The sequence below is a fragment of the Lepus europaeus genome, chromosome 20, assembly GCF_033115175.1.
Source record: "Lepus europaeus isolate LE1 chromosome 20, mLepTim1.pri, whole genome shotgun sequence".
Lineage (NCBI taxonomy): Eukaryota > Metazoa > Chordata > Mammalia > Lagomorpha > Leporidae > Lepus > Lepus europaeus.
In genome coordinates this window covers 52,929,635-52,953,816 of record NC_084846.1, presented here as the reverse complement: position 1 = coordinate 52,953,816, position 24,182 = coordinate 52,929,635, and the positions used below count along the sequence as shown (strand labels likewise).

General features: G+C 38.5%; 1 protein-coding gene across 8 annotated transcripts in view; it reads right to left on the bottom strand.

Moving 5' to 3' along the window:
* Positions 1–24,182, bottom strand: part of SGCE (sarcoglycan epsilon) — a 71,481-nt gene that overhangs the window by 33,105 nt on the left and 14,194 nt on the right. For 4 of the 8 annotated variants that reach the window (XM_062178875.1, XM_062178876.1, XM_062178877.1 and 1 more), the window contains exons 2-5: positions 23,246–23,353; positions 11,853–11,975; positions 8,813–8,970; positions 2,263–2,335 (exon numbers count right to left, since the gene is read on the bottom strand). In XM_062178875.1, coding sequence (XP_062034859.1) covers positions 2,263–2,335; positions 8,813–8,970; positions 11,853–11,975; positions 23,246–23,353 — 462 coding nt within the window. The remainder of the gene's footprint in view (positions 1–2,262; positions 2,336–8,812; positions 8,971–11,852; positions 11,976–23,245; positions 23,354–24,182) is intronic. The other 4 variants (XM_062178879.1, XM_062178880.1, XM_062178881.1 and 1 more) reach the window with 1 other exon arrangement.

Here is a 24,182-nt window from a genome sequence, read left to right as displayed (position 1 = left end):
GCGGCCCTGCTGCTTGGCTCTCTGTCCTAGACCCACTGCGAGGCCTGTCGATACCACCACGCCTCTTGGCGGCTCTGGGCTGTGTGGCTGCCTGCTGTCTGTCCCGCCAAGAGCTGTTGCCAGGCATCCCAGAGATGACTCATAGCAGCTTTCTAACTCTGGGGAAATCCCACGTCTGCTATATTTGTAAGTCACAGAGGCCAAGAGAACAGTAGGCCAACAGATTGGTGGCAGGCCTCTAAGGCGCTAAACCCAATTTAGAGAATCACTTTATGTACTCTCCTGGAACTCCATGCCATGTGAGTCTACACGACTAATTTCCCATTAGGTTGCTCCAAACCAGAGCAGCTGGGCAGGGAGTTGGACACAGCATGATTACCCTGGTATACAATTCTTACTGTTTGTTTCCTTCAACCTTATCTGAGACAAACAGTGTTAGTGTAGGTCAGGCTCAAAGATGCACATTCCAGTGCACATATTCATTCTGTCTGGGCCAGCAAGGACAAATGCATGGCCTTTAAGTTCAGTGCTTTTCCAGGAGTTTGGAGCCACTGAACCCCACGTAAAAGGCAATGGAGCAGCTCTGCCTGAAGTCAAAGTGGAGCCTCCCCAAACTCATCCACTCCTATTTCCTCATCAGCACACCTTCAAAACCCCTGACATAGATAAACAGAGCCTCACGGCAGCTTTCAATCTGACAGCTGCCCCGCAGGCTTCCATCCTATGTAATGGACCAGAGATCCCCAGACAACACCACCTATTAAGATGCTTTGTGTACTCTATGTCTACAGCATTGGGTCTAGACTTGAGAATGTTCAAGCTGAAGACTAGGCTGTATTTCAGTGGGTAGGGATGCCCATATCTGACCCAGAGTTTCCTGTCCCTTATGAGAGCACAGTGGTGAAGGTACACGGTCCAAGCTCACTGTAATATAAAACTACAATGAGAAGCTCTCATGGAGGAAGGAAACACATATTCTGTTCATCAAGGGTGTTCCAATTCTACCATGGCATCTTAGACTAGATGCATGCATTCAATAAAAATTGCAGCCAAAAACAAAAGTATCCCTGATCTGAACATGAATATCTACGAAGAGGGGAGTGGGAGAGCAGACAGGGAGTCTTCTGTCTAGGTCCACATAACATGCATCTATTAAGACTCACTTTTTTCATATATGAAGATCACTTAAAATTTTAAACTCACATTATTTGTGGTCTGCAGTTGATACTGCTAAAATACCCATGAAAACATTCAGTTAGGGGATTCAAGTCTTCCAAGAGTCTCACCATGTACATAGTATCAAGAGTACAGAAACTGCTTTATTTCATATAGAGATAATTTTTAACTCAGCCTTGACTGAATTATCATGAATTCAAAATTAATAGATTCTGATAACATGTTTTGCTTACTAGCTTTTTTAACTGTGCAAGTAAATAGTTGCAAGACTTTTCCTATCAAACCATACAACTGTTTCATTGTATTCAGATGGGAAAACATTCTGTATCAGTTTCTTTCCTGCACCTTCAAAAATGGTGTTTAGAATAGGCAGCATTATCCCATGACTTACAAATTTTAACTACAATGTTTTAAGTGCAGTGTTTTTTTTCCCCCAGTCAACTGCCAACTTAGGGTGAAAATACTTGTGAGGGTAATTCCTGGAATATCTTTTGTCCCTAACTTTGGAATGCTTCAGGAAATTACTTATAGTTTGAACACACACAACTTGAAAGTCTTGTGGACTCTAGCAATTACTGATGCATGATTAGCTATTTGGGAAGGAAACTGTGTCCCAAATTATGCTTATTTCTGCCTTTGAATAACTCTGTCTTCACATACAACAGGACCACAAGCCAGGATAAATTTTTAAGTGAAATAACAAAACTGTCTGAAACAACTATTGGTGTACTCTGTGATCACTCTGTCTTATGTCCATTTCAAGTCTTAAGTCTTGGAATCCTTACCCCAGACTTTTGAAAGAAATTTTATTCTTAGTTCCACTTTACAGATGATGAAACCAAATCTCAGAGAAATGAATTGGTGCTCTGTTCAGCTCCTTCCCCCAAGTGTTTCATCACTATAATACACTGTATGATGTTTTACAACAAAATAGATATTGCTTCGTGTTAGTTTATGCATTTTAATATTTCATTGGTTACATCAGGTACGTGATATTTAAGATTCTTAACTGTATTTTATATAGTTACAAAACAGAATGAAGTACTTCTTGTAAACAAGGAAACCATGTATTTTTTCCATACATACCTTCTGCTGACATTATATTAATTATCAAATTATGCCTTGCAGTCTCAAAGGTACGCCTGTTGTAGGCTGTTATCTATTAGAAAAGGAAAACCACACGAAAGAAAGAAAACGTTATTTTTGTAAGACCAAATTCATTAAGGACAAAACCGAAAACAAATTTTCGTTCTTTCCTTTTTCATTATTTATTGGTATATTCACAAAATTCTTCTTCTACAGGCAATAAAATCTCAGAGCTTTTAGCAATATTATAAGAAAGTAAATAATTAGGGCTACTAATGTACTAGCACTAAAAGTTAAACACAGAAAGGCCCTCTGTACAAGGTCATTAAGTGCTGGCGGCAAGGCAGATGCATCATTAGTAAACGGGCTCACTGCTAAGAATTACTTACCAGTGATATTATAAGATTTCAAAAAAAACCTAAACAATACAGTTTTGTACTTTTAAATGGAGTTTAAGAATTATAACAGCAGGTGCACTTTAAAACAAGAACATCCTTGTGTTGGTTGCATTTAGTACTAAACTGCACACCAGTGAGTCAAAAAAATCTTAAATGACCCTTCAGCAAATCATCCCTCCCTCATTAACAGAATAAAGCAGTAAAGATCAGAGTCTACACAGCTTGCAGCACATGCTCCAAATACAACTCAATCCCTTCATAGAGTCAGATATTAGTAAACATTTGCAGAATCAATGAATTTACATCAAGGTCAACTAAGAAACAACCACTGCAAACAGCAAGTTAAGCAAAGACCAACAACAGGCTTTCAAATATCAAGGAATAATTAAGTTCAAAACAGATTTTAAATGACTCAGACACATCTATAGTACCTTTAAAAAAAACAAAAGCAAATGATTGGGTCAAAGTCTTAGACTCACAGCACTGGCCTCTTGGCAGTGATCATGGCTGTGGCAGGCCCTGAGACATATACAAAAGAGTAGGGTAAAACTTACTCAAACTAGAATTTTATAATCTTATATATTTAAAAATAAACATCCGAGATTTTTATTTGTAACTGGTGAGTTTCAAAACATGCATACTGCAATCTGTGGAAATATGTGAGAGAATGAGATTTCTGGAAGAAATCATTCTAAATGCTGACACTATTTAGCAGATATCCATGGTACTTCACAAGGTTTGTGGAGGGGCAAGCAATTGGCACAGAGGTTGGAATGTTGCCTGGGACACCTGCAACTCATGATGGAGTCAGTGAGGCTGGGTCCCGGCTCTGCTTCCCATCCAGCTTCCTGCTAATGCACACCCTGGGGGATAGCAGGTGATAGCTCAAGAACTTGGTCTTTGCCACCCACATGGGAGACCCAGATGGAGTTCTGGGGCCCTGGCTTCCAACCTGGGCCAGTCCTGGCTATTGCAGGAATCTGAAGAGTGAACCAGCAAAAGGAATTTCCTTCTTTCTCACTCTGCTCTCAAATAAATAAGGAAAAAAACAACTTTTTTAAGTTTGTAGAAAATAGAAATAAAAAGTAAAGTGTATTTTGGTGTAAAAACATGTTGAAATCCATGCCTCATTCTTCCATAATATACATTTTTTGTGATCTTTTTGGAGACCCCTCCCCACATATTCTGAAAGGCATATTAGGCAAAGTTCAAATTTCTGCTGAATTTAATCATTTCCTTGGGACACATAATCAGCTATGCTTACATTGAACACTAAAATTAAAACTAGCTATTAAGATATGCTAGAAGCTATTGTTCAAATAAAGTAAATGAAAAATAGAAAATGGGTTTTATTTGTGCATTTTCATGACTGAAAAAGGTTTGTACTGCAAAACGTGTAATCAATGAAAAAAATATTAATGCTATATCATTTGTTAGACCATCCTGAAGACTCAGCTAGAAAAAAAGTTAGGTATTTTCAGATGAATTGCAACATTTTTATGTTAGCCTTCCCATATTTAGCAAAAATTTGATTATTACAAATTTCACAAATTCTAGTGTTATTTTCTAAATCACAGGTTCATTGAAGGGATTGAAGTACATTTTATATCAGGAGAAATAATTTTATTACCTTAATTTATATTTAATGCTTAATTTGAAAGCTGTAAGAGAAGATAATCCTTCTATGACTTTTAATGAGATATTAAAAGATTTTACTTGTTATGATTTGAAGGGCTCTACAGCAGGGGAAGGTGTGTGGGTGTTCTTTAGTTTTTTATCTCCTGTTTCTAAATCAGTGCCTGATCTACTTCAGATGCTTGTTATTTAGATATTTCAGACATTATCAGTTAATCAGTACATTTATGATTAAACACAAGTTGAAGATAGTAAAACTTTTGGCAAAAGTATTTAAAAATATTATACCTGTTACTATGTATGGATGTGAATGTGTTATTTACAGATAAGTCATTACTTGTGTTATATAAAATATAAGCCAAATTTTCATCACTATCTTTTTAGCATATGATCTGATTCACATTTATAACACTCTATGTTAGTAGCAAGGTGTAAAGATATAATGAACTCCCTGGAGCCCATCTCAACACCTGCATTTCTCTTGTATTCTAGTCCTGTTCCTCCCTCCAACCAGAAATTGTTCTTTTGGGTTTGATTTTAACATCTAATTTATCTTAAATACAGTGTTATTACAAATGAAGTTATGCTTAAAATATATTTAGTTTGCTTGTTTTGATTTCTACACACACACATACACACACCCCTATATATTCTCTATATACTCTTCTGTTACTCTTTTTTTTTTTTTTAAATTCAACGTGTGTTTAAAACATTTGTCATGTTTTTGGGCAAACTTAAGTTCAAGACTGCTCTTAACAATCACTGTGTGAATATACCCTGATTTATTAGTCTATTCTCCTGCTGACAGATTTTTTGGGTCTCCATTGTTTTGTAGGTTTCCAGCGTTTTTATATATAGACATGGCTGAACAAGTATGAGTGTACATGCCTCCAGGTAGGCATCGGCAAGTGTTTAACTGGGGAAATACATCCAGAGCAGGACTGGATTACAGGGTACAAGTATTTGATACTGCTGTCCATCGTGGTTATGCCAACTCCCACATTCAATGGCAATGAATTGTTCTGACAGTAAAATTCTCAATGCAGTCTTAATCTGCTTATTCTTCACTACCAATAAGAGTAAACTTCTTCTTTTTTAAAGATTTATTTTATTTATTTGAAAAGCAAAATGCCAGAGGCGGGGTGGGGGGGATGTGAGACGAGATTGTCTATCCATCTGTTCACTCCCCAGATGGCTGCAATGGCCTTAGATGGGCCAAGTTGAAGCCAGGAGCCAGAAACTACACCCAGGTCTCCCACATGGGTGGCAGGGACGCAAGTACTTGCTCTGCTTTCCCAGGAGCATTAGCTGGGACTGGATCAGAAGTGGAGCATCCAGGACTCGAACCTGCACTCCAATATGGGAGGCTGGCATTTCAAATTGTGGCTTAACCCATAGCACCAGGATGCTAGCTCCAAGAATAAACTTCCTAAGTTTATTGATTTTTGTGTCTCCTCTTCAGGGAAATGTCTTTTTCTTATTAAATTGTAGGATTCCTTTTTATATTCTAGATAGTCATCCTACGTCAAGCCAGACACATACATTAAAAATACCTTCTTCCAGTTTGTGGCTTATCTTTTTTTTTTTAATGGTTTCTTTTTATGAACATAAGTTCATAATTTAACATAGTTAAATTTAGCAATCTTTCTCCTAAATAATATTTAGGTCTCACTTTGGAGTTCCAAGCTTAAGGGGCCAGTGCTGTGGCACAGCAAGTTAAGCCTCCACCTGAGACACCAGCATTCCATATCCGAGTGTGAGTTTGAGTCCCAGCTGCTCTACTTCTGACCTAGCTTCCTGCTAATGCACCTGGGAAGGCAGTGGAAGATGGCCCAAGTGTTTGGACCCCTGCCACCATGTGAGAAAACAGGATGGATTTCTTGGATCCTGGCTTCATCCTGACCCAGACCTGTGTCTTGTGGCCATTTGGGGAGTAAACCAGAGTATGGAATACGTTTGTCTCTCCCTCTGTCTCTAACACTGTGACTATCAAACAAATAAATCTTTTTTTTTTTTTAATTTGAAATGCAGAATTACAGTGAGAGTGAGAGTGAGAGAGAGAGAGAGAGAGAGAGAGAGAGAGAGATCTTCTATCCACTTGTTCATGCCCCACATGGCTACAGTGACTGGGGCCAGCCAAAGCCAGGAGCTAGGAGCTTCTTCCAGGTCTCCTACATGGGTGCAGGGGCCCAAGCACTTGGGCCATATTTCACTGCTTTCCCAGGCACATCAGCAGGGAGCTGGATCAGAAAGGGAACCATATGGGATGCCAGCGTCACAGGCAGTAGCTGTATCTGCTCTGCCACAATGCAAGCTCCAATAAATAAATCTTTTTTAAAAAGAATTCTAAGGTTAGGAAGTGATTCTTCCATATTTCAATATAATAGTTTATAATTTTGGTTTTCAATTGAATCCTTAATCCTTCTGGACTTGAGTTTTGTGTTTGGATGTTAAGTAAACATCTAAGTTTATGTTTTCCCAAATGGTTCACCAGTTGAGCACCATTCAGTAAGCAGACATTCTCTTTCCAGATGACCTGGGGCACCGACCCCTTCAGATGCATGTTGCAGTGCAGATGCAAATGTTTCTGAGCTCTCTGTTCCATTCATCAGTTAATTCACCTAGCCTTGTATCAACGCAACCTTATTATAATCATTTGTAGATTAAAAAAAATAAAACATAAGTCTTGATTTTTCAGAAGGTCATGGAGCCCTTCCCCTCTTTGTTTTCTTCAGGTTATTCCTGGTCTATTTTTCCTATACGTTTTAGAACCAGCAAGCCAAATTCCATGAAAAAAAACTGTATTTGCAGTATTTATTGGGATTGTGCTGAATCTGTAGATTGAGGGAAAGTGATGTCTTCATGATGCTGAGTCTTTCCATCCCTGAATGCAGTACCTTTCATTTATGCAAGCATTCTTTCATCTCAATAAACGTTTAGAATTTTCCTCATGCAGATATAGCATACCTCCTGTTAGAGATGCTCCTAGTACTTTTAATTTTTGTTACTACTAAAAATGGTATTGGGGCAGATGTTTGGTGCAGCAGTTGATATTTGGGGTGCCCACGTTCACATCAGAGTGCCTGGGTTTGAGTCCCAGCTCCACTTCTGATTCCAGCTTCCTGCTGAAGTGCACTCTGGGAGGCACACGTGATGTCTCAAGTAGTGGGGTCCCTGCCACCCACGTGGGATACCTGGCTTGAGCTCATGGATCCTGGCTTCAGCTTGGCCCAAACTTGGCAACTATAGGCATTTGGGGAGTGAACCAGAAGATGGAAAAGCTCTCTTTGTCTCTACCTTTCAAATAAATGAATATTTTAAATAAAATAAAAATGGCATCTTCATTAAAAACATATTTTCTTGTTATTACTTGTTATTCATGTGCAGAAATGTAACAATTTTTGTATGGACCCTGTAGCTCAATGCTAGCTTTTAAGATTTTTTAATATTGTATAAACCATGTCATTGACTGCTCAATTAATTCCTTCCAAATTTTTGTAGATTCAATGTCTTTTTCTTTCTTTACTGCACTCGCTAGTACTTCCAATACATTCTATAACAGATGTAGTAGAGAGGTTAGGCAGTCATTCATTTTTTGTTGCTGAATTTAAGTGGAATTTCTCATTTTCCCATTAATAATGAGGTTTGCTATCATTTTGGTAAAAAGTTATTAGGTTAAGGAAGTTTACTATTATTCCTAGTTTACTAGGAGACATTTTTTCTTATTAAGAATATACAGTGAGCTTTATTAAAAAAACTCACCCACAACTATCAAGACAAGTGTGTTGCTTTTTTCACTTTTAATCTGGTAACATGAATTATGTTCACATGTTTATTTTATAAATTTCACTTAATACTTAAAAAAATAATTCCACAATAACTTAATAACTTTCTTGTATCTGTCTTGGCTTAAGGAAGCAGACTTATAGACAGAAATTATGGAACATCAAATTGAAACAAAATTCGGTTTTAAATGCAGAAAAATCCACTTACACCTCTTCACAAACAGTACCTTCTTATCAGAGTAGCTGTGACAGCACTGCCTAAGTATGTGTTTCTGTTGCAGGAGCTCAGCCCGGAACTGGACCATGTGGTAAGCAAGGCTCACCTGTTACTCATCATTCTACCTCTAAGTACTTATCACAATGCATGACACATAGAGACACAAAAGATACCTGCTGAGCGGTTATGTTTCTTTAAACATGAAATCTGAATTAAAAAACAGAGCAAATATGGGTTCTGATGTTTGCACTGGTTTCCTTAAATGCAATTAGTATTATGGTAAATTATTTCTTTTAAATGTCTTTTAGTTTTTTCCACCAAAAACTGCCATTTTTAAATATAAAAGTTGAAATACAAAAACCTGGCAGATGAACAGAAAGGAATGGTATATTTCCAAATGTTTAAACTAGAGTGTTTCCAGCCACAAAACAATAAAAGCCACTGCCATTTTTTAACCTGAACACTTTAAACTCAAATTCCAAATAAATAAATAAAATTTGTTCTAAGTAAATTACCTCAATGATGGTTGGCTTCCCCACATTTTCAGCTGTTGGAGACCCATACAGGACTCCATCACTATATGGTGTCCTTTGGATATAGCGGAGCCATCCAGGTCGGTCTGGGTAACCCATTAAATTTGTGTTAAATGTTATAGGATCATTACTAATCTCGCCTAGATAAGGAACACAGAATTAAGACATAAGACAGTTATTTTCGCACATGTTGCTTTGGCATTTTCAATCAAAACATTTTGTGCAAAAATTTTTTTCCTACATTTGTAGCAAACTAAACACACATACATGAATCCATCTGGGAATTTAGATTAAGGTCCCATATAAAGAAAAAGAAAATATTTTGGTTGCTTAATTTGTCCAGAAATCTGATTCAACAACAAAAGCAGATTCACATAATTTTCTTGGAAATTTTTGTTTGTTCACTTAAGAGTAAAAAGTTTGGAGCTGGCGCTGTGGCGCAGCAGGTAAAGCCACCGCCTGCAGGGCCAACATCCAATACGGGCGCTGGTTCGAGTTTCCGCGGCTCTACTTGCAATCCAGCTCTCTCTTATGGCCTGGAAAAGCAGTAGAAGATGGCCCAAGTGCAGGAGACCGGGAAGAAGCTCCTGACTCCAAATCAACTCAGCTCCAGCCATTGTGGTTCATTCATTTGGGGAATGAACCAGCAGATGGAAAACCTCTCTCTCTCTCTCTCTTTCTCTATCTCTCTCTCTCTCCCTCTGCCTCTGCCTCTCTGTAACTCTGTCTTTCAAATAAAATAAATAAATCATTTTTAAAAAAAAGTGAAAAGTTCCACTAGTAAAATAATCTTTCAGAAAAACTGCCTATTTCCCATTAATCATACTGATACATTCATTCTTTTTTTTAAATTCATGGGTTGACATTTATTTATTTATTTTAAGATTTATTTAATTATTTGAAAGGCAGAGTTACAGAGAAGCAGAGGCAGAGACAGAGCGGGAAAGATCTTCCATCTGCTGGTTTACTCCCCAGATGGCTCCAACGGCTGGAGTTGGGCCAATCTGAAGCCAGAAGCCAGGAGCTTCTGCAGATCTCCCATGCGGGTGCAGGGGCCCAAGGACGTGGGCCATCTTCTACTGTTTTCCCAGGCCATAGCAGAGAGCTAGATCGGAAGTGGAGCAGCTGGGACTCAAAAACTGTCACCCATACAGGATGCCGGCACTGCAGGCAGCAGTTTTACCTGCTACGCCACAGCATTGGCCCCCTAAATTCATTCTTTTGAGAAGCAATGCTTTCACAAAACTCTAAACAGTATTGAACTAATATTAAGGGATATCCCCAAATTATAAAAGTATTATAAAATAACACGGTACAATTTAAAATATAGGTGGACAGGATGAGAAAGATGCTACAAATCCCACACAAATGAAATAACTCAGAATGACGGCAATTACTAGTAAGAAACAACAATGATGGTATCATTTGTGAACATGTGCCTACCCATGTGTTAAGTGCTTTACAAGCAGTAGTTTTATCTGATTTCCAAATGTACTCATGAAAATAGTACTTCCATCAGCCCTAATTTTATTGATGGGATATGTAAAATTCCATTTTAAGTAACTTCTCTATGTTCACATTAAACAGTGAAAACAGAATTTAAAGGCTTAGCAATCTAGTTTTGCAAATGTGGAGTGCCTCCCTAAGAAAACACTGATTAAAAGATTATCTTTTTGTCTTGAATACTATTAAGAACACATCTAACTATGTTTTATGAATGTTGTCAGGTGTGCTACTCATCACACAATCCACAAAAAGAATATTTCTATGAATTCCAACACTTAAAATGTGTTCTTACAATTTTCAGAAAATTCATTTTGTGACTTAAGAGTTGCCACTTAATATATTTTCTCTTATATTCCTTCTACATCTTCATTAATTTACTGACACTGTGATAATTCAAAATAACATATTAAAACCAATAGTGGGGGCTGGCGCTGTGGCGCAGTGGGTTAAAGACCTGGCCAGAAGCGCCGGCATCCCATATGGGTGCTGGCTGCTCCTCTTCCAATCTGGCTCTCTGCTATGGCCTGGGAAAGCAGCAGAAGATGGCCCAACTCCTTGCACCCCTGCACCCATGTGGGAGACCTGGAGGAGGCTCGAGGCTCCTGGCTTCTGGCTTCGGATTGGCGCAGCTCTGGCCATTGTGGCCATCTGGGGAGTGAACCAGCAGATGGAAGACCTCTCTCTGTCTCTAGCTCTCTCTGTAACTCTGTCTTTCAAATAAATAAAATAAATCTTAAAAAAAAAAAAGCAATAGTGAACTAAATAAGACTCCATAATTGGTATTGCTTTGAAGGAAAAATTAATCTCTATTATATTGTTAAGAAGTTACATAAAATCATCCTGCATTGTAAAAACTTTTTAAAGAACTTTTACTTAGTGCCATATTTCATTTTCTTGCACAATGTGTAGTTTTCCAAAATCTAAGTCTTAATATGGAAAGACATAATTGTATAGCAATAATGAATTCTATGTGAATATAGGTAGGTCATTTGTCAGAGGCATGAATCCAGAAATATGCTTTCCTTAAAATTCAAAAGTAAATGGGGGGCTGGTGTTGTGGTGTAGCAGGTTAAGCCACCGCCTGTGATATTGGCATTCAGCTCCCTAATATGCCTGGGAAAGCAGTGGAAGATAGTCCAAGTGCTTGGACCTCTGCCCCTCATGTCAGAGACCTGGATGAAAGCTCCTGACTCCTGGCTTCAGCCTGGCTCGGCCCCGGATACTGCAGTCATTTGGGAAGTGAACCAACGGATGGAAAACATCCCTCTTTCTCTCTGTGACTCTGCCTTTCAAATAAATTAATAAATCTTAAAAAAATTCAAAAGTGAATTCCTTCCCCCTGTAATTAAACTTATAATCTTAAAATGAGAAACATCCTACAACAACCGATTTAGCATGGATCCAGACCATTTCAAATAATGCTTGAAATATTTGATCATAGGCTGAATAAATGAAGCACACTAAGGAAACCAAAAAATTCAGTACATTAACCATTTTTTCCCCATAAAGAACATACCATGTTTTGGGTAAGGTGGAAATTCCCCCTTAAAATACTCTCTTTCCAAAACATGAACAAAGAGCACACCTGCAGATGGGTACACGTTGCGATCTGAGTGCACCTTCGAGAAAATAGTGTACACTGAAAACAAAGGGGAAGACATGAAACAGAGACAAATGAGATATTCCCTCATGCTGTAAAGAAGGCCTCCCCATGTAGGAACCGCTGGGAAAACTGAAGCAACAGACACGAAAACTGTTAGTAACTATTTTAAGGTAAGTGATTTTTGGACTAACCATAGAAAACTCATTCGAAGAGTGTTTACAGCCTTTTTCAAACACTATATAAAAACTGGGTACATTTAATATTTTCAATTGTTATTAAATAACAAATGCATCCATGCTATCATCTTAGTACATTTTTACTTTACATTTTTACCAAGAAAACATGTATGTCATGGAAACTGACAAACTACACCACATAATTGGTACACTTCTTTTTCTCTCTCTTTTTTTAAAGAAAAGTGCATAGAGTGATTTTTGAATCATAAGAATCCATACTGTATCACTTATTTTCTAGACCAAAGATATTAAACTACTTAATACCAATAATACATAATGAGGTATCTTTTATACATACTTATCAAGTGTGTTGGATACTTTTTCTGAATATTCATTCCTCATCTCTTAGAAATGATTTATTCCATTTTCCCTGATCTTGACATTTAATAATCCAAATAATATAATGTACAATAGTATGCTATGTCCCCCAAAAAGCAGTAATGATTACATAATAAAATTCAGTGCATTTAATTTCTTAAGCGAAATGGGGTAGATGTCACGACTGGCTGCGGCGTAAGACACACGTAGGAGGTGAGTATGTTAAAATGGTCAGGTTGCTCTGATTAGTTTCCACTGATCCTTTTTCCTTTCGTATTGTCATCTCCACCAACACATCAATGCCATTACTCTTGTCACATCTACAATTTCTTTTGGGCTACTATCTTCCTAATTGGGTAGTGGCTGTAATTTTTATACAGATAAACCCTATAAGGCCAGTCATTTCTCATAGTCACAGATGGATTTATAAGTGTCATCCTTAACCTCAGGAACCCCAAGGCTGCTCACACTAATCTCACAACTTACTAAAGGCCTGGATAGCAAGATCACTGACAGTAAATTTTTCAGCATATAAACAGATACTCCCACAAAATGTTTTTTATCTGTGAAAACGTGTCCCTGTAGTTCCATGCATGGCTGCCAAGAAAAGGGGAACTAAATTAAAATATCTGGCTTGTAGATCCACACATCCTTAACTTCACTACTAAAAACACGTCAAAGGCTATGTAACAGAGGGAAGGAAGCTGCGAGCTAAGTTAAACTAGGGATACAGGGAGACTCTCGATTCTGGATTACTCTGTACTGGTATCTCTAACTGGTCTTCTTAACCCATTTACAGTACCCAATTTATACCTAAGACAGATGGACTCACATGGAGGAGTGATCCCATTCCAAATAACAAGAATGAATGAATCACGGAAAAATATTAAGGGTGAGAAGTTGACATTTTTTTGCTTCTTTTGTTTTAAACCAGATCAATACCACCATGAGCCCTGAATGCCAGGTCCTGTGGGGAATGTGAAGACAAAAGAGATCCTGTCCCTGCTTTTCTGTGAGTTCACCATCCAGTTTGGCAGACCAACCTCCACCTAACTCGGTATTATTCCAGACATATAATCTGCTCTGTCAACACCTGGAAGGATGGGAGGACAAACTGAGCCTGGAAAGATCTGGGAAAGATTTATGGAAGAAGTGGAATTCAATATGGCTCTCAAAGCACTATCAGGATTCTGAAACTCAGAGGCGGGTAATTCCAATAGTAGGAAACTGTGGAGCCCTTTCAAGGAAGAGAATTAAACTAGTGATGGAAGATTCTGGGGCATGTCTAAGGTAGAAGGAGGCAAAACTGAAAAGAACAGTAAAATTATGAACTTTTGAACTCATGCTGAGATGTTATTTCACTCTATACACAAAGGTGCTTAAATTCTAGACACAAACTTACACCTGAAGGATAAAAGTATTTCAAATTATCTAAATGAATCTCCCTGGGGCTCACCTAATTTATTCTTTCCAGAGATTAAAAACATCTTGGAGTCGAACACTGAGATTTATTTACCCCGTTCATTTCTCAGCACCTAGAAGAATGTCTGACATCTTTGAATAATCTCGTCAGTGCCTATGGAGTGGATGAGCCCATTCTAATATAAAGCACTATATATATATATATATAATATATGTTATATTATATATAACATATAATATATAAATAATATAACATATATTATATTATATATATATATTTCTCAAAGTGTAAGCACTTTATAGATTACCCTCTTCCATTTACATTATAAACTGTTAACAGTCTCACCTAGCTTTAGGCTGCTCTGAGGTGTGGAAAGCTAGCTTATAAAGCAAACCAGAAAGGTTGTTCGAATCAAATCATATTGAAATGAATCTACTTTCTTGACAGCCAGCCCTTCCCAGGGTAGAAAGTAGAACCACTAAAGGGAACCTGCCACTCCACATCGTCTCACTACAAAGACCAGTATAGAATACCTGTTTCTGCTTTCATAAAAAACATTTTTGCCATCTACAGAGCAAAGTCGCAATCTACCCCGGCCCTCCTGGGTTTTAAGATGACATACACATTCCTTTATTCATGTGGACTCAATTGCCTTCCTTCAATCTGTTGAACTGCATACTTGCTGGTCAGTTACCTAGGCAACTCCACAGTAAAGGCTGCCTCACGTTAAGTATAGTATGCCATTCATTTTGGATAAAAACATGATACAGATGTATGACACATTCATCATCTAGAAATGGAAAATGACTAAGCCACTATGTTTTGTTTGTGAAAATAATACTTCCTTTCTGTAGCATCAGTTTAAATTATGGGTACCCACACACCATTTCAGATAAGTACCCTTCCCTTTCCCTTTCCCATGTGTTACTTGCAAATCAAATAGCTCTTCAACAGGGGCTATTTGGGCAGTATTTACACCTATGCTTCCTTTCAAAAACAGCAAATGACATGGAGAATTTGCAGCTCTAGGCTCTTGTTCTAAACATAAACTGTATCAGTAATGTGGAGAGGGTCTGCACCAACATCCACAGACGCAGCTACTAACAGCTAACACATGTTGCACTCACATATGCCTAGCTGGTACTCACAAACCACGAGCTGGAAACATATTGTTTTCCTTAAGAGCAAGTCTTGAAAATTAAATCAAAGCACTCTAAGAATCCACAACAGGAAGATCTAATAATCTCTGAAATCTACATATGTACGGTGCCATGCTAATCGAGCCTAGGTCGCAGGGCCTGGCCTCTCTGTGTAGCGCCGCTTGTGCAATCCTCTACGGCTGCAAATCCATTCCCTCTGCAAACACATGCCACTGGATACAAATGAAACTGGAAGCCAATGTGTGACTAAGTCTGTGCAAATCTATCACCATCAATAGACAAAACAATTAAACCAAAAGTTCACCCACAGGGAATCAACAATATCATTTTCAAGCAGCAAGGATAACTAGATGTGCAAAGAATTTTTTAAAAAATTCTGAAGTAATCATAAGACAACATTTTTTATTGGAAAAACACATATATGAGTAGAGAAACACCAAAAGGGTACATCAGCAAGGAGCTGGGATCATTATTTCACCCTGCTAAACGCAGCTCCACTGTCCCTCATCACCGTGCTACCAAAATCTTGTTCACAAAACGGTTCTCTGTATCTTTTAGTCATAGGATATAGAACGCACAAAGCATTTTAACTGCTGTATATTATGTGACAGCACAGAGCCAAGAATCAAATAACAGCCTGTGATTGCAGCAGCAATAATGTGGGACTTCATGCCAGCTAAATAGTGTCCTGTCTTCCTTTACTAATAGTCCACTGGACGTTTTCTGCCTTCATGACAAAGATATAAGGGTGTGCATTTGTACACTTACTTGCAATTAGCTAAAAACAAAAGTAAGTTTGGATGTATTCAGTAAACAGTAAATTTTGAAGGCACTGTGGTAGACCATTGCTAATGAATCCATGTTTCATGATGTCACAACTGCCACACTGCCTATTCTAAGCGGCACAGGCACCTGCACTGGGTCCTTTTGCTACAAGAGTCCACAGAACACTTACCCCTTTTTTTTGCATCACCAAGATCAATTATGTGGCTAAAAAGATAAAACAGCCCCTGGATGTGAGACCCTGCAAGTTCCAGCTTGATTTAAATCTTAAAGCCATCAGTCTTGGAAATCTTTGAGAAGAACGTCATAAAGTATTGTCAACATTCACATCTAGGTGACTTTTATTAGGTACCCATTATGTGTTTATCTACCTTATGACTGCAGCGACACATAAATCACCTTAAAGTGTCTGTAAATTTTATTATTTTCTAATTTTTTTAGGTTTATAAGGATATAGTAAAATTTCAGTGTTCCAGGAATCCCTTGGAATGAATCATTTTAAGGAACTGATTTCTCACTGGTCAACTCTTTCTCATGATGGCATAAGATCCTCATTTTGCACATCAATTATTGCACTCTGCTGTATTATACAGTGATGCCCTTATGGGCTGTTTGGTTGCCTTGTCATTTACCAATCACACCGGCGGGCCTCACTCTGCTAATGCTTTTTAAGGTTGTGTGTTTTATAGATTTTCTGTTTTCTCCTTTGTCGACAAGCTGTCAGCTGTCATTTCTCACTGCTGTCAGTATGCTTCCTATAGCAGCTTCTCTGTCCCTTCCAATTTGCTGTTATTAATCCGATGCAGGTTTAGAAACGAGGCTTCCAAATGAGGTGGATTGCGCCTCTAAGTCAGAGTAAATACGTGCTGTTTCTGTGCACATGGAGATCTGCTAGATATAAGAAGCAGAAGCCTGCATTTGCAGCATCTATCCTGGCTGTCTTAGGACCCTTTGTGGCATATTTCCTCATTGACACAGCACATTTCTGCATAGATGATCTTACTACAACTGAGATTGAGCCATTTCTTGGTGATAGCAGCATAAGCTCAGTGTATGAAATACATTCAGAAATAAGTAAGTGTGCAACTCGAAGTCTTAATTCAACCCATATATTAGACAAACATGAACTGTCAAATCAAAATGGATTTAATGTGCTGTTTAAAATAAGTTCTTACATATCTGGTATGTGGGAAATAAACTGCATAATTGAAACAAAGAGATCTATGGATTAAATGATACACTACCCTAAGCAATATTTAAATCAGACTAAAATGTCATAAGATACTATAACTAATAAGTAACTTATTAATAAGGGATTAAAGTCTGTTTTTGAAGGCATTTACATTTTGTCAATTTCCCTCTCATGTTCAGTTTCAAGATGAAAGCTGTGCATTAAGGAACATCACAAAGGTGCTTTAACTGAGTCCAGATTCCTGAAATAAGATATTGCATCTTTACCCACGGTTCACAGTATCACCTTCATCGTAACTATTCTCCAGAAAAACTATGAATAAGAATGATGTCAAAGACTTTTAAATGTGTTTTGGACACAGAGTACTGAACACTGGTACTTACTTAAAATAAAATAAAATAAAATAAAATAAAATAAAATTTTGCCTAAGCAATTAGGTGTGAATCATACTTGACAATTAAAAATTTTAAGGATTGGCAGAAAAAATAAGACTACTGAACTTACACTTTATGGGTTTAACAGCTAAAAGGCTCATTATGGACTCGTCCCTCTATATACAGCATTGCAAGAAGCGGCTATCAATTCACTGTAATTGATTTACAAGAAATGAATCTTATTTGCTATCTCTGCATCAAAAGGTCTCATTTCAGGGTTTTCAGAGTCTGATATATTTATGGATTCCTTCCTAATTTATTTTCTAACATCTTATTACTGTAGTCAAATTGGAATTTAATTATTAAACCAGCTAATTGCTGCAGAAAAATATCTTAAGCGATATTCCTATCTAGCCAGGTGTTTTCTTTCTTCACAAGAAAGATTTACCTTGTGCTTTATCAATCCAACTTTATAAATCTTGGCTCTGAATCAAAAGCTTTTCTCAGCTGACTGCCCTTCACCTTTGGGTTTACTCAACATCAAAGTACTGCAGGCCATTCATTTGGTGGTGGGCAGCTATTGTTGTTGTTTCAGTCACAGATAGTCCATGTCTAGGCTGTGGAATTCATCACAAGGACAGCATTAGATAGTCTTTGAAAACTTCATTTCTCTAAGAGATATGGCCGCTTTTCTTTGAGATGGGAGAGAAACCACTACTTGGATCTTTTTCTATAAAAAAAAAATTAGCAGGGTTTCCTTCGGAGATTTTTTTTTCTTCCCCCAACCAAAGCCACTTTAGTTTTCCCAAACTGGAATTAAATATCTTGATCATTATATGATCACATGTTTTTTCTTTTTTTCCCTTAAATGTCAATTGGAAAGAGGTTGCAAGCCTGTTAATTGGTGATCGATAAGCCTAGTCTCACACAACTGTACAGTTGAAAAGGGCTTTAGATGTCATCCTGTCTGGACATGTCAGATAGCTTTCTCTATTAACAGATAGATCACAACATTATATCCCACCTGGATATGGCCTCAGGGTCCTGCCCAACCCGGATTCCTGACAGTTATTACCAGTCAGATTTGGCATGCATTTGTTGTCCTGGAGGGTTCAGTCTTTCATTTTGTCGCATAAATGACAAAACTGAAGCCATCAGGAATAAACAACTGGCCAAGCCTATAGGACAAGTAAGAGGAAGATCCAGGAGGGACTTGAACTAGAATAGTCATGTATTTCACCAATGTGAAAACATAATGCGTTTGGTGGTTGTATATTCTACCATTACAGTAAGCTTATCATGTTGCAGTAACACCTTCCTTTTCTTAAATATTTTTCACTATTTTATAAGAAATCTGAATTTGATCAAATAATCCAGGTTTACTCTGTTATTTCACAGGTTTCCTTATTTACACTGCACAACTGGAAAGAAATGCAATCAGATTTTTCAACACTCATGTTTAAGGAAAAAAAAATACCTGAAGATTAGAAAAGGAGACATTTCAGCCCTCACAGTCCAAGCTCAGAAGGAGAACCTTGTATCTCTTGTAGATGGTGCTTAAAAGTCCTGGACTTTGTGACTCTGTTCTTTACTTCACCATTCTCCACAGGTAAAGAACACATGTTTTCAGCAGGGGGCACTTCCTGTTCCTCTCCAATCACAGGGGAAAGCAGTCATCTAGAGAGCTGCTTCCATGGGCAAGTCATACCATCCCATGACTCTCAGTAAGCCAAGGAGGAGCTTCTTTTAAGATGGTAGAAGAAAATGCTATCGCATTATCCAGAGTATAATATTACTTCATGTCAACACATATTCAGTTAAAATTTAATCTTTAGCTTGAAAATACTTAGGAAATCAGGACACGTATTTTGACTTTGCTTTAGTTTCACAGGAAGAACACAATGAAGGCCACCATTCAACCTAAGGTGTTTCAAATTCTACCCAATTTTAAAATGTGAACTATCTTAAAGTGAGAAAGGTGAAGTGAAGATGTGTACCTAAGTGGAGCATATGAACATGAAACCTTACTCCCTTTTATTTAAATCACTCCAGGGGTAACTTTAGATTGTTTACCCTTATCCCAAGAAAAAGGAAAAATAATTCATATCTGGAGTGTTCTTTCTGATTCTGGCAACCACTTAGTCTGTGTCGATGCAGAACGATAACAAATGTGTTAGTCTGAAGTTTCTCGGACTCTGCCACAGAGAGATCTATCTCACTGCTTTAGTTAAGAACTGGAATGCTATTTTAAAAGAAAGTTACACAAAATATAATTGCTAAATTTATTTCACTATACTCTTTTTTGCTCTTTTGAAATTGTTAAAAAGAGATGATGGGGATTCATGGTCAAGAATATCTCAAGAACATTTGATATTAAAGAGCATTGAAAATGGCCTTGACCAACACGCTAATCCTATTTGCTACTTTAATTTTGAAAGTGGTGAAACAATTCCTTTCATACAGTTGATAAAACTAACTGTTCTCTGTAAAAGGCATGTTAATAACATAAAACTGTAATGATAGGACTTAAACAGGATGAGACCAGGAAGCAAGGTGACTCTAACAGTGAGATGAAGAGAAAGTGAGGAAATAAGAGAAGGTGATAATCTGACATAGTTATGTCAGGAGATTCAATATGGACTGACCACTTCCATTTTGAGAACCACAGTCATCTTTCACGTCCCCAGGATAAAATCAGTTTGAGGTCCAACAGGAGTATGAAGTCTGAGACAGGAAGATACCAGGACCTCTTGGAGTTACGGGCTGCTATGTGAAGATCCTGGAATGCATTTCCAGAATTGATGACCCAGCTGGACTCTATAGGCAAGTCAAACAGGAACAGAAGGAACATGCCAAGAGAATCCAGAAGTGACAGAAACCAAAATTAAGGAGAAGAAACTGAAGAAGAGGGGACAGATGAATGCAGCTGAGTGAAAGATGGAATCGAATCCAGAGGAAGAGTTCATGGAGATCCCAGGTGGGGAGGCAGGAGCCCGGGCAGGTCCTCAGTTCTTTGGAGCTGACAGAGCAGAAACACAGCCTAGCTTACAGCAGTGAGGGACACTTGGGGTTGAAAACAAGTGAGAGATTAAAAATAGAAAGAGTGGATATGCCAAAGAAGCTGAAGGCCTTCACTCTGATTAAGGAAACCTGTGGATAATGGTTCTCAGGGGTGACACCATGAAAGGAGCTGAGTTAAGAAACTGCTGGAAATATCTCAAGAGGCTATGGGGAAAAGGACTATGAAACCATGGGCTTAGATCCTGGGATATCTGCCTCTAGTGCTTTTTCAAGCAAATTTCTGTGATCTTTCTAAGGGAAACTATTACAAAATTCTGTTCTCTTATAGATATCAGCTATGGAAATTTCTTAAAAATGCCATTTGTGGGTTTACTTCAAAGACAACAGAGAAGAAATGGTGGGAAGCTTTGCCCCATTGTGAAATGGTTCTGAAGATAAAGGATTCTAGCTGAATAATTTGATGCTATCTATAAAAAAGTAATTACAGGCCGGCGCCGCGGCTCACTAGGCTAATCCTCCGCCTTGCGGCGCCGGCACACCGGGTTCTAGTCCTGGTCAGGGCACCGATCCTGTCCCGGTTGCCCCTCTTCCAGGCCAGCTCTCTGCTGTGGCCAGGGAGTGCAGTGGAGGATGGCCCAAGTCTTTGGGCCCTGCACCCACATGGGAGACCAGGAGAAGCACCTGGCTCCTGCCATCGGATCAGCGCGGTGCGCCGGCCGCAGCACGCTACTGCGGTGGCCATTGGAGGGTGAACCAACGGCAAAAGGAAGACCTTTCTCTCTGTCTCTCTCTCTCCCTGTCCACTCTGCCTGTCAAAAAAAATAAAATAAAAAAAAAAAGTAATTACAACCTCACAATTGTATAAAGAACATGAGATAATCCAGGAATTCCACCTACTACAAGCATCCAGAAGATTTGATCTAGCATTACGGCCATTTTGTCACATAAAATTAGTGTCCTTTTCAGAATAACTTTTATTTATTTTATTTTTTAATTTTTAATTTTTTTTTATTTTGACAGGCACAGTTAAACAGTGAGAGAGAGAGAGAGAAAGGTCTTCCTTCCATTGGTTCACCCCTCAAATGGCTGCTACGGCCGGCGCACTGTGCCGGCCCGAAGCCAGGAACCAGATGCTTCTTCCTGTTCTCCCACGTGGGTATAGGGACCCAAGCACTAGGGCTATCCTCCACTGCCCTCCCAGGCCACAGCAGAGAGCTGGAATGGAAGAGGAGCAACCAGGATTAGAACCTGGCACCCATATGGGATGCCAGCACTGCAAGGCAGAGGATTAACCAAGTGAGCCATGGCGCCGGCCCCCAGAATATCTTTTTTTTTTTTTTTTTTTTTTTTTTTTTTAATTTTTGACAGGCAGAGTGGACAGTGAGAGAGAGAGATAGAGAGAAAGGTCTTCCTTTTGCCGTTGGTTCACCCTCCAATGGCCGCCGCGGTAGCGCGCTGCGGCCGGCGCACCGCGCTGTTCCGATGGCAGGAGCCAGGTGCTTCTCCTGGTCTCCCATGGGGTGCAGGGCCCAAGCACTTGGGTCATCCTCCACTGCACTCCCTGGCCACAGCAGAGAGCTGGCCTGGAAGAGGGGCAACCGGGACAGGATCGGTGCCCCGACCGGGACTAGAACCCGGTGTGCCGGCGCCGCAAGGCGGAGGATTAGCCTAGTGAGCCGCGGCGCCGGCCCCAGAATATCTTAATAACACTATTTTTATAGACACTTCAGCTGCCTCAAAGTTACAGAAACCAGGTTAATATTTTGCTAATGTTCATGACCAGATACTTTGTATATGGAAAAGGAGGAAGGATCATTGAACTAAACACTCAAGAAATACCAAGTGAAAATTTGTAATGTTAATCTTAAAAATAACCAGTATTTTAATGGGTAGGTAAGATTTTTTTCTTTAATTAAATACATCAGTCCAAAGGTCCTAGAGTATTACTAATGGACATGCTCAGAAACAGGGAAGAAAAATTCTAAAGGATCAATCCCTGAAGACTCAAGTCATCTTTCCAGTAAATATTTAATAACAAAATGTAATTTGTTTTTTGCAATAAAAGTAATTCAAAATTAGCCAGAAATCTTATGACAATTTTTCTAAGGTTCATAGATGCTGTTTTAAAATGACTTGTGTTATGGGGTGGGCCTTGGGAGGCCTATAGTCCATATCAGAGTGCCTGGATTCCAGTCCTGCCTCTGCTACCGATTCTAGTTTTCTGCTAATGCAGACCCTGAGAGATAGCAATGGTTGTTCAAGTAGGTGGTTCCCTGCTACCCTTGTGGGAGACCTGCATTACTGTTCCTGTCTGCTGGATTTACAGTGTTCGGGTAGTAAACTAGTGAATGGGAGCTCTGTATGTCTGGTTGTCTCTGCCTCTGACATAAATAAAATTTTTTAAAAAATAAAATGATAGATTTTAAATGTACTTCTTGATGTTTTTCAGTGTTATCAATAAATTGTTAGAATAACCACACCGGGACATTTTTTTATAAGTGACAAACTATTGACTGGATAAGGGGCAACATGGGTTAAAAATGCAGGGATAATTTTTAGTTTGAAAAAAGGGCAAAGCTACAAAGGAAAAAAAAACTAAAAAAAAAAATTAAGAACAAAGAGGATCAGAAGTTTTAGAAGATTAAAAAAACATTACTCTTTCTAGATTCATTTATCAAAAAAAAAAAAAAGAAGAAGAAGAAGAAGAACTGCACATGACTGAAAAAAGCAAAAGAAATATTGGAAGCAGACATTTAGTTGACTTCCCAAAAGGGATTTAGATTTATAACCTAAACTCACCATCTTTCTTCCCATCAGCCATTTTTCTGCTGATAGTAAAATTGCTGGCCTGTTTGGTCTTCCAGTTAACTGTTCCATTTATGCCATCAGCATAGCTTAATAAAAATGCTTTTCAGAATAAAACAAATACACAAAAAATGAAATTAATGTCAAATTAAAATCACTATCACAAATCACCTACTATTAAACTGGGGTCAGATTCTTTCCAGCCCAATTAGCTGTTTAATTTCAGGCAGCAAATATTTGTTGACAGTCAATACAAGAAATACATAAGGATAGAAGGTAAATAAGACGCAATTCTCGCTCCTCAAGGAGCTTACAATCTATGGTGACTGATCAGTTATATACAGAAATACGCATATACATTAACAACTATACACATAATGGTAAAAAGCACAAATACTATGAGATCGCTGAGGGGCAAGCAATTTTCTCTAAGGATGTTGTGCTAAGTTTAAATATGTTTTAAATTCACAGTGGAGTTTTGGAAACACGATACTGGCAGTGATGAATAGGACTGGGGCTAAAGGAACCTAAACAGGGGCTATCACAGCAGTGCAGATAGCCGTCGGGTTGAAACAACAGGAAAGAGATGATGGTGCCAGTCGCAAGGATCCACGGGGACATTACTGACAACACTCTTCCCAACCAGGGAAGTAGGGCTGAAAGAAGCATCGGGTGATGGAGAACAGTGATAAATAGAAGAACCCCAAAATAGAAGTTTCATGAGAAAGATGATAAATTTAATTGGTGACATGTTACATTTAGGGTACCAGGTGGACATCCAGGTGAACCCACCTTAGAAGATGGACATAGAGCTCTTCCTTTTAAGACTGTAATAGGGCTTCAGACATAGGTTTGAAGACCTTCTCCAGAGAAATCATTGTGAAAACCACAGCCCCAGAACTTTGCCTTAAAATACCATGCACTCAGGTGA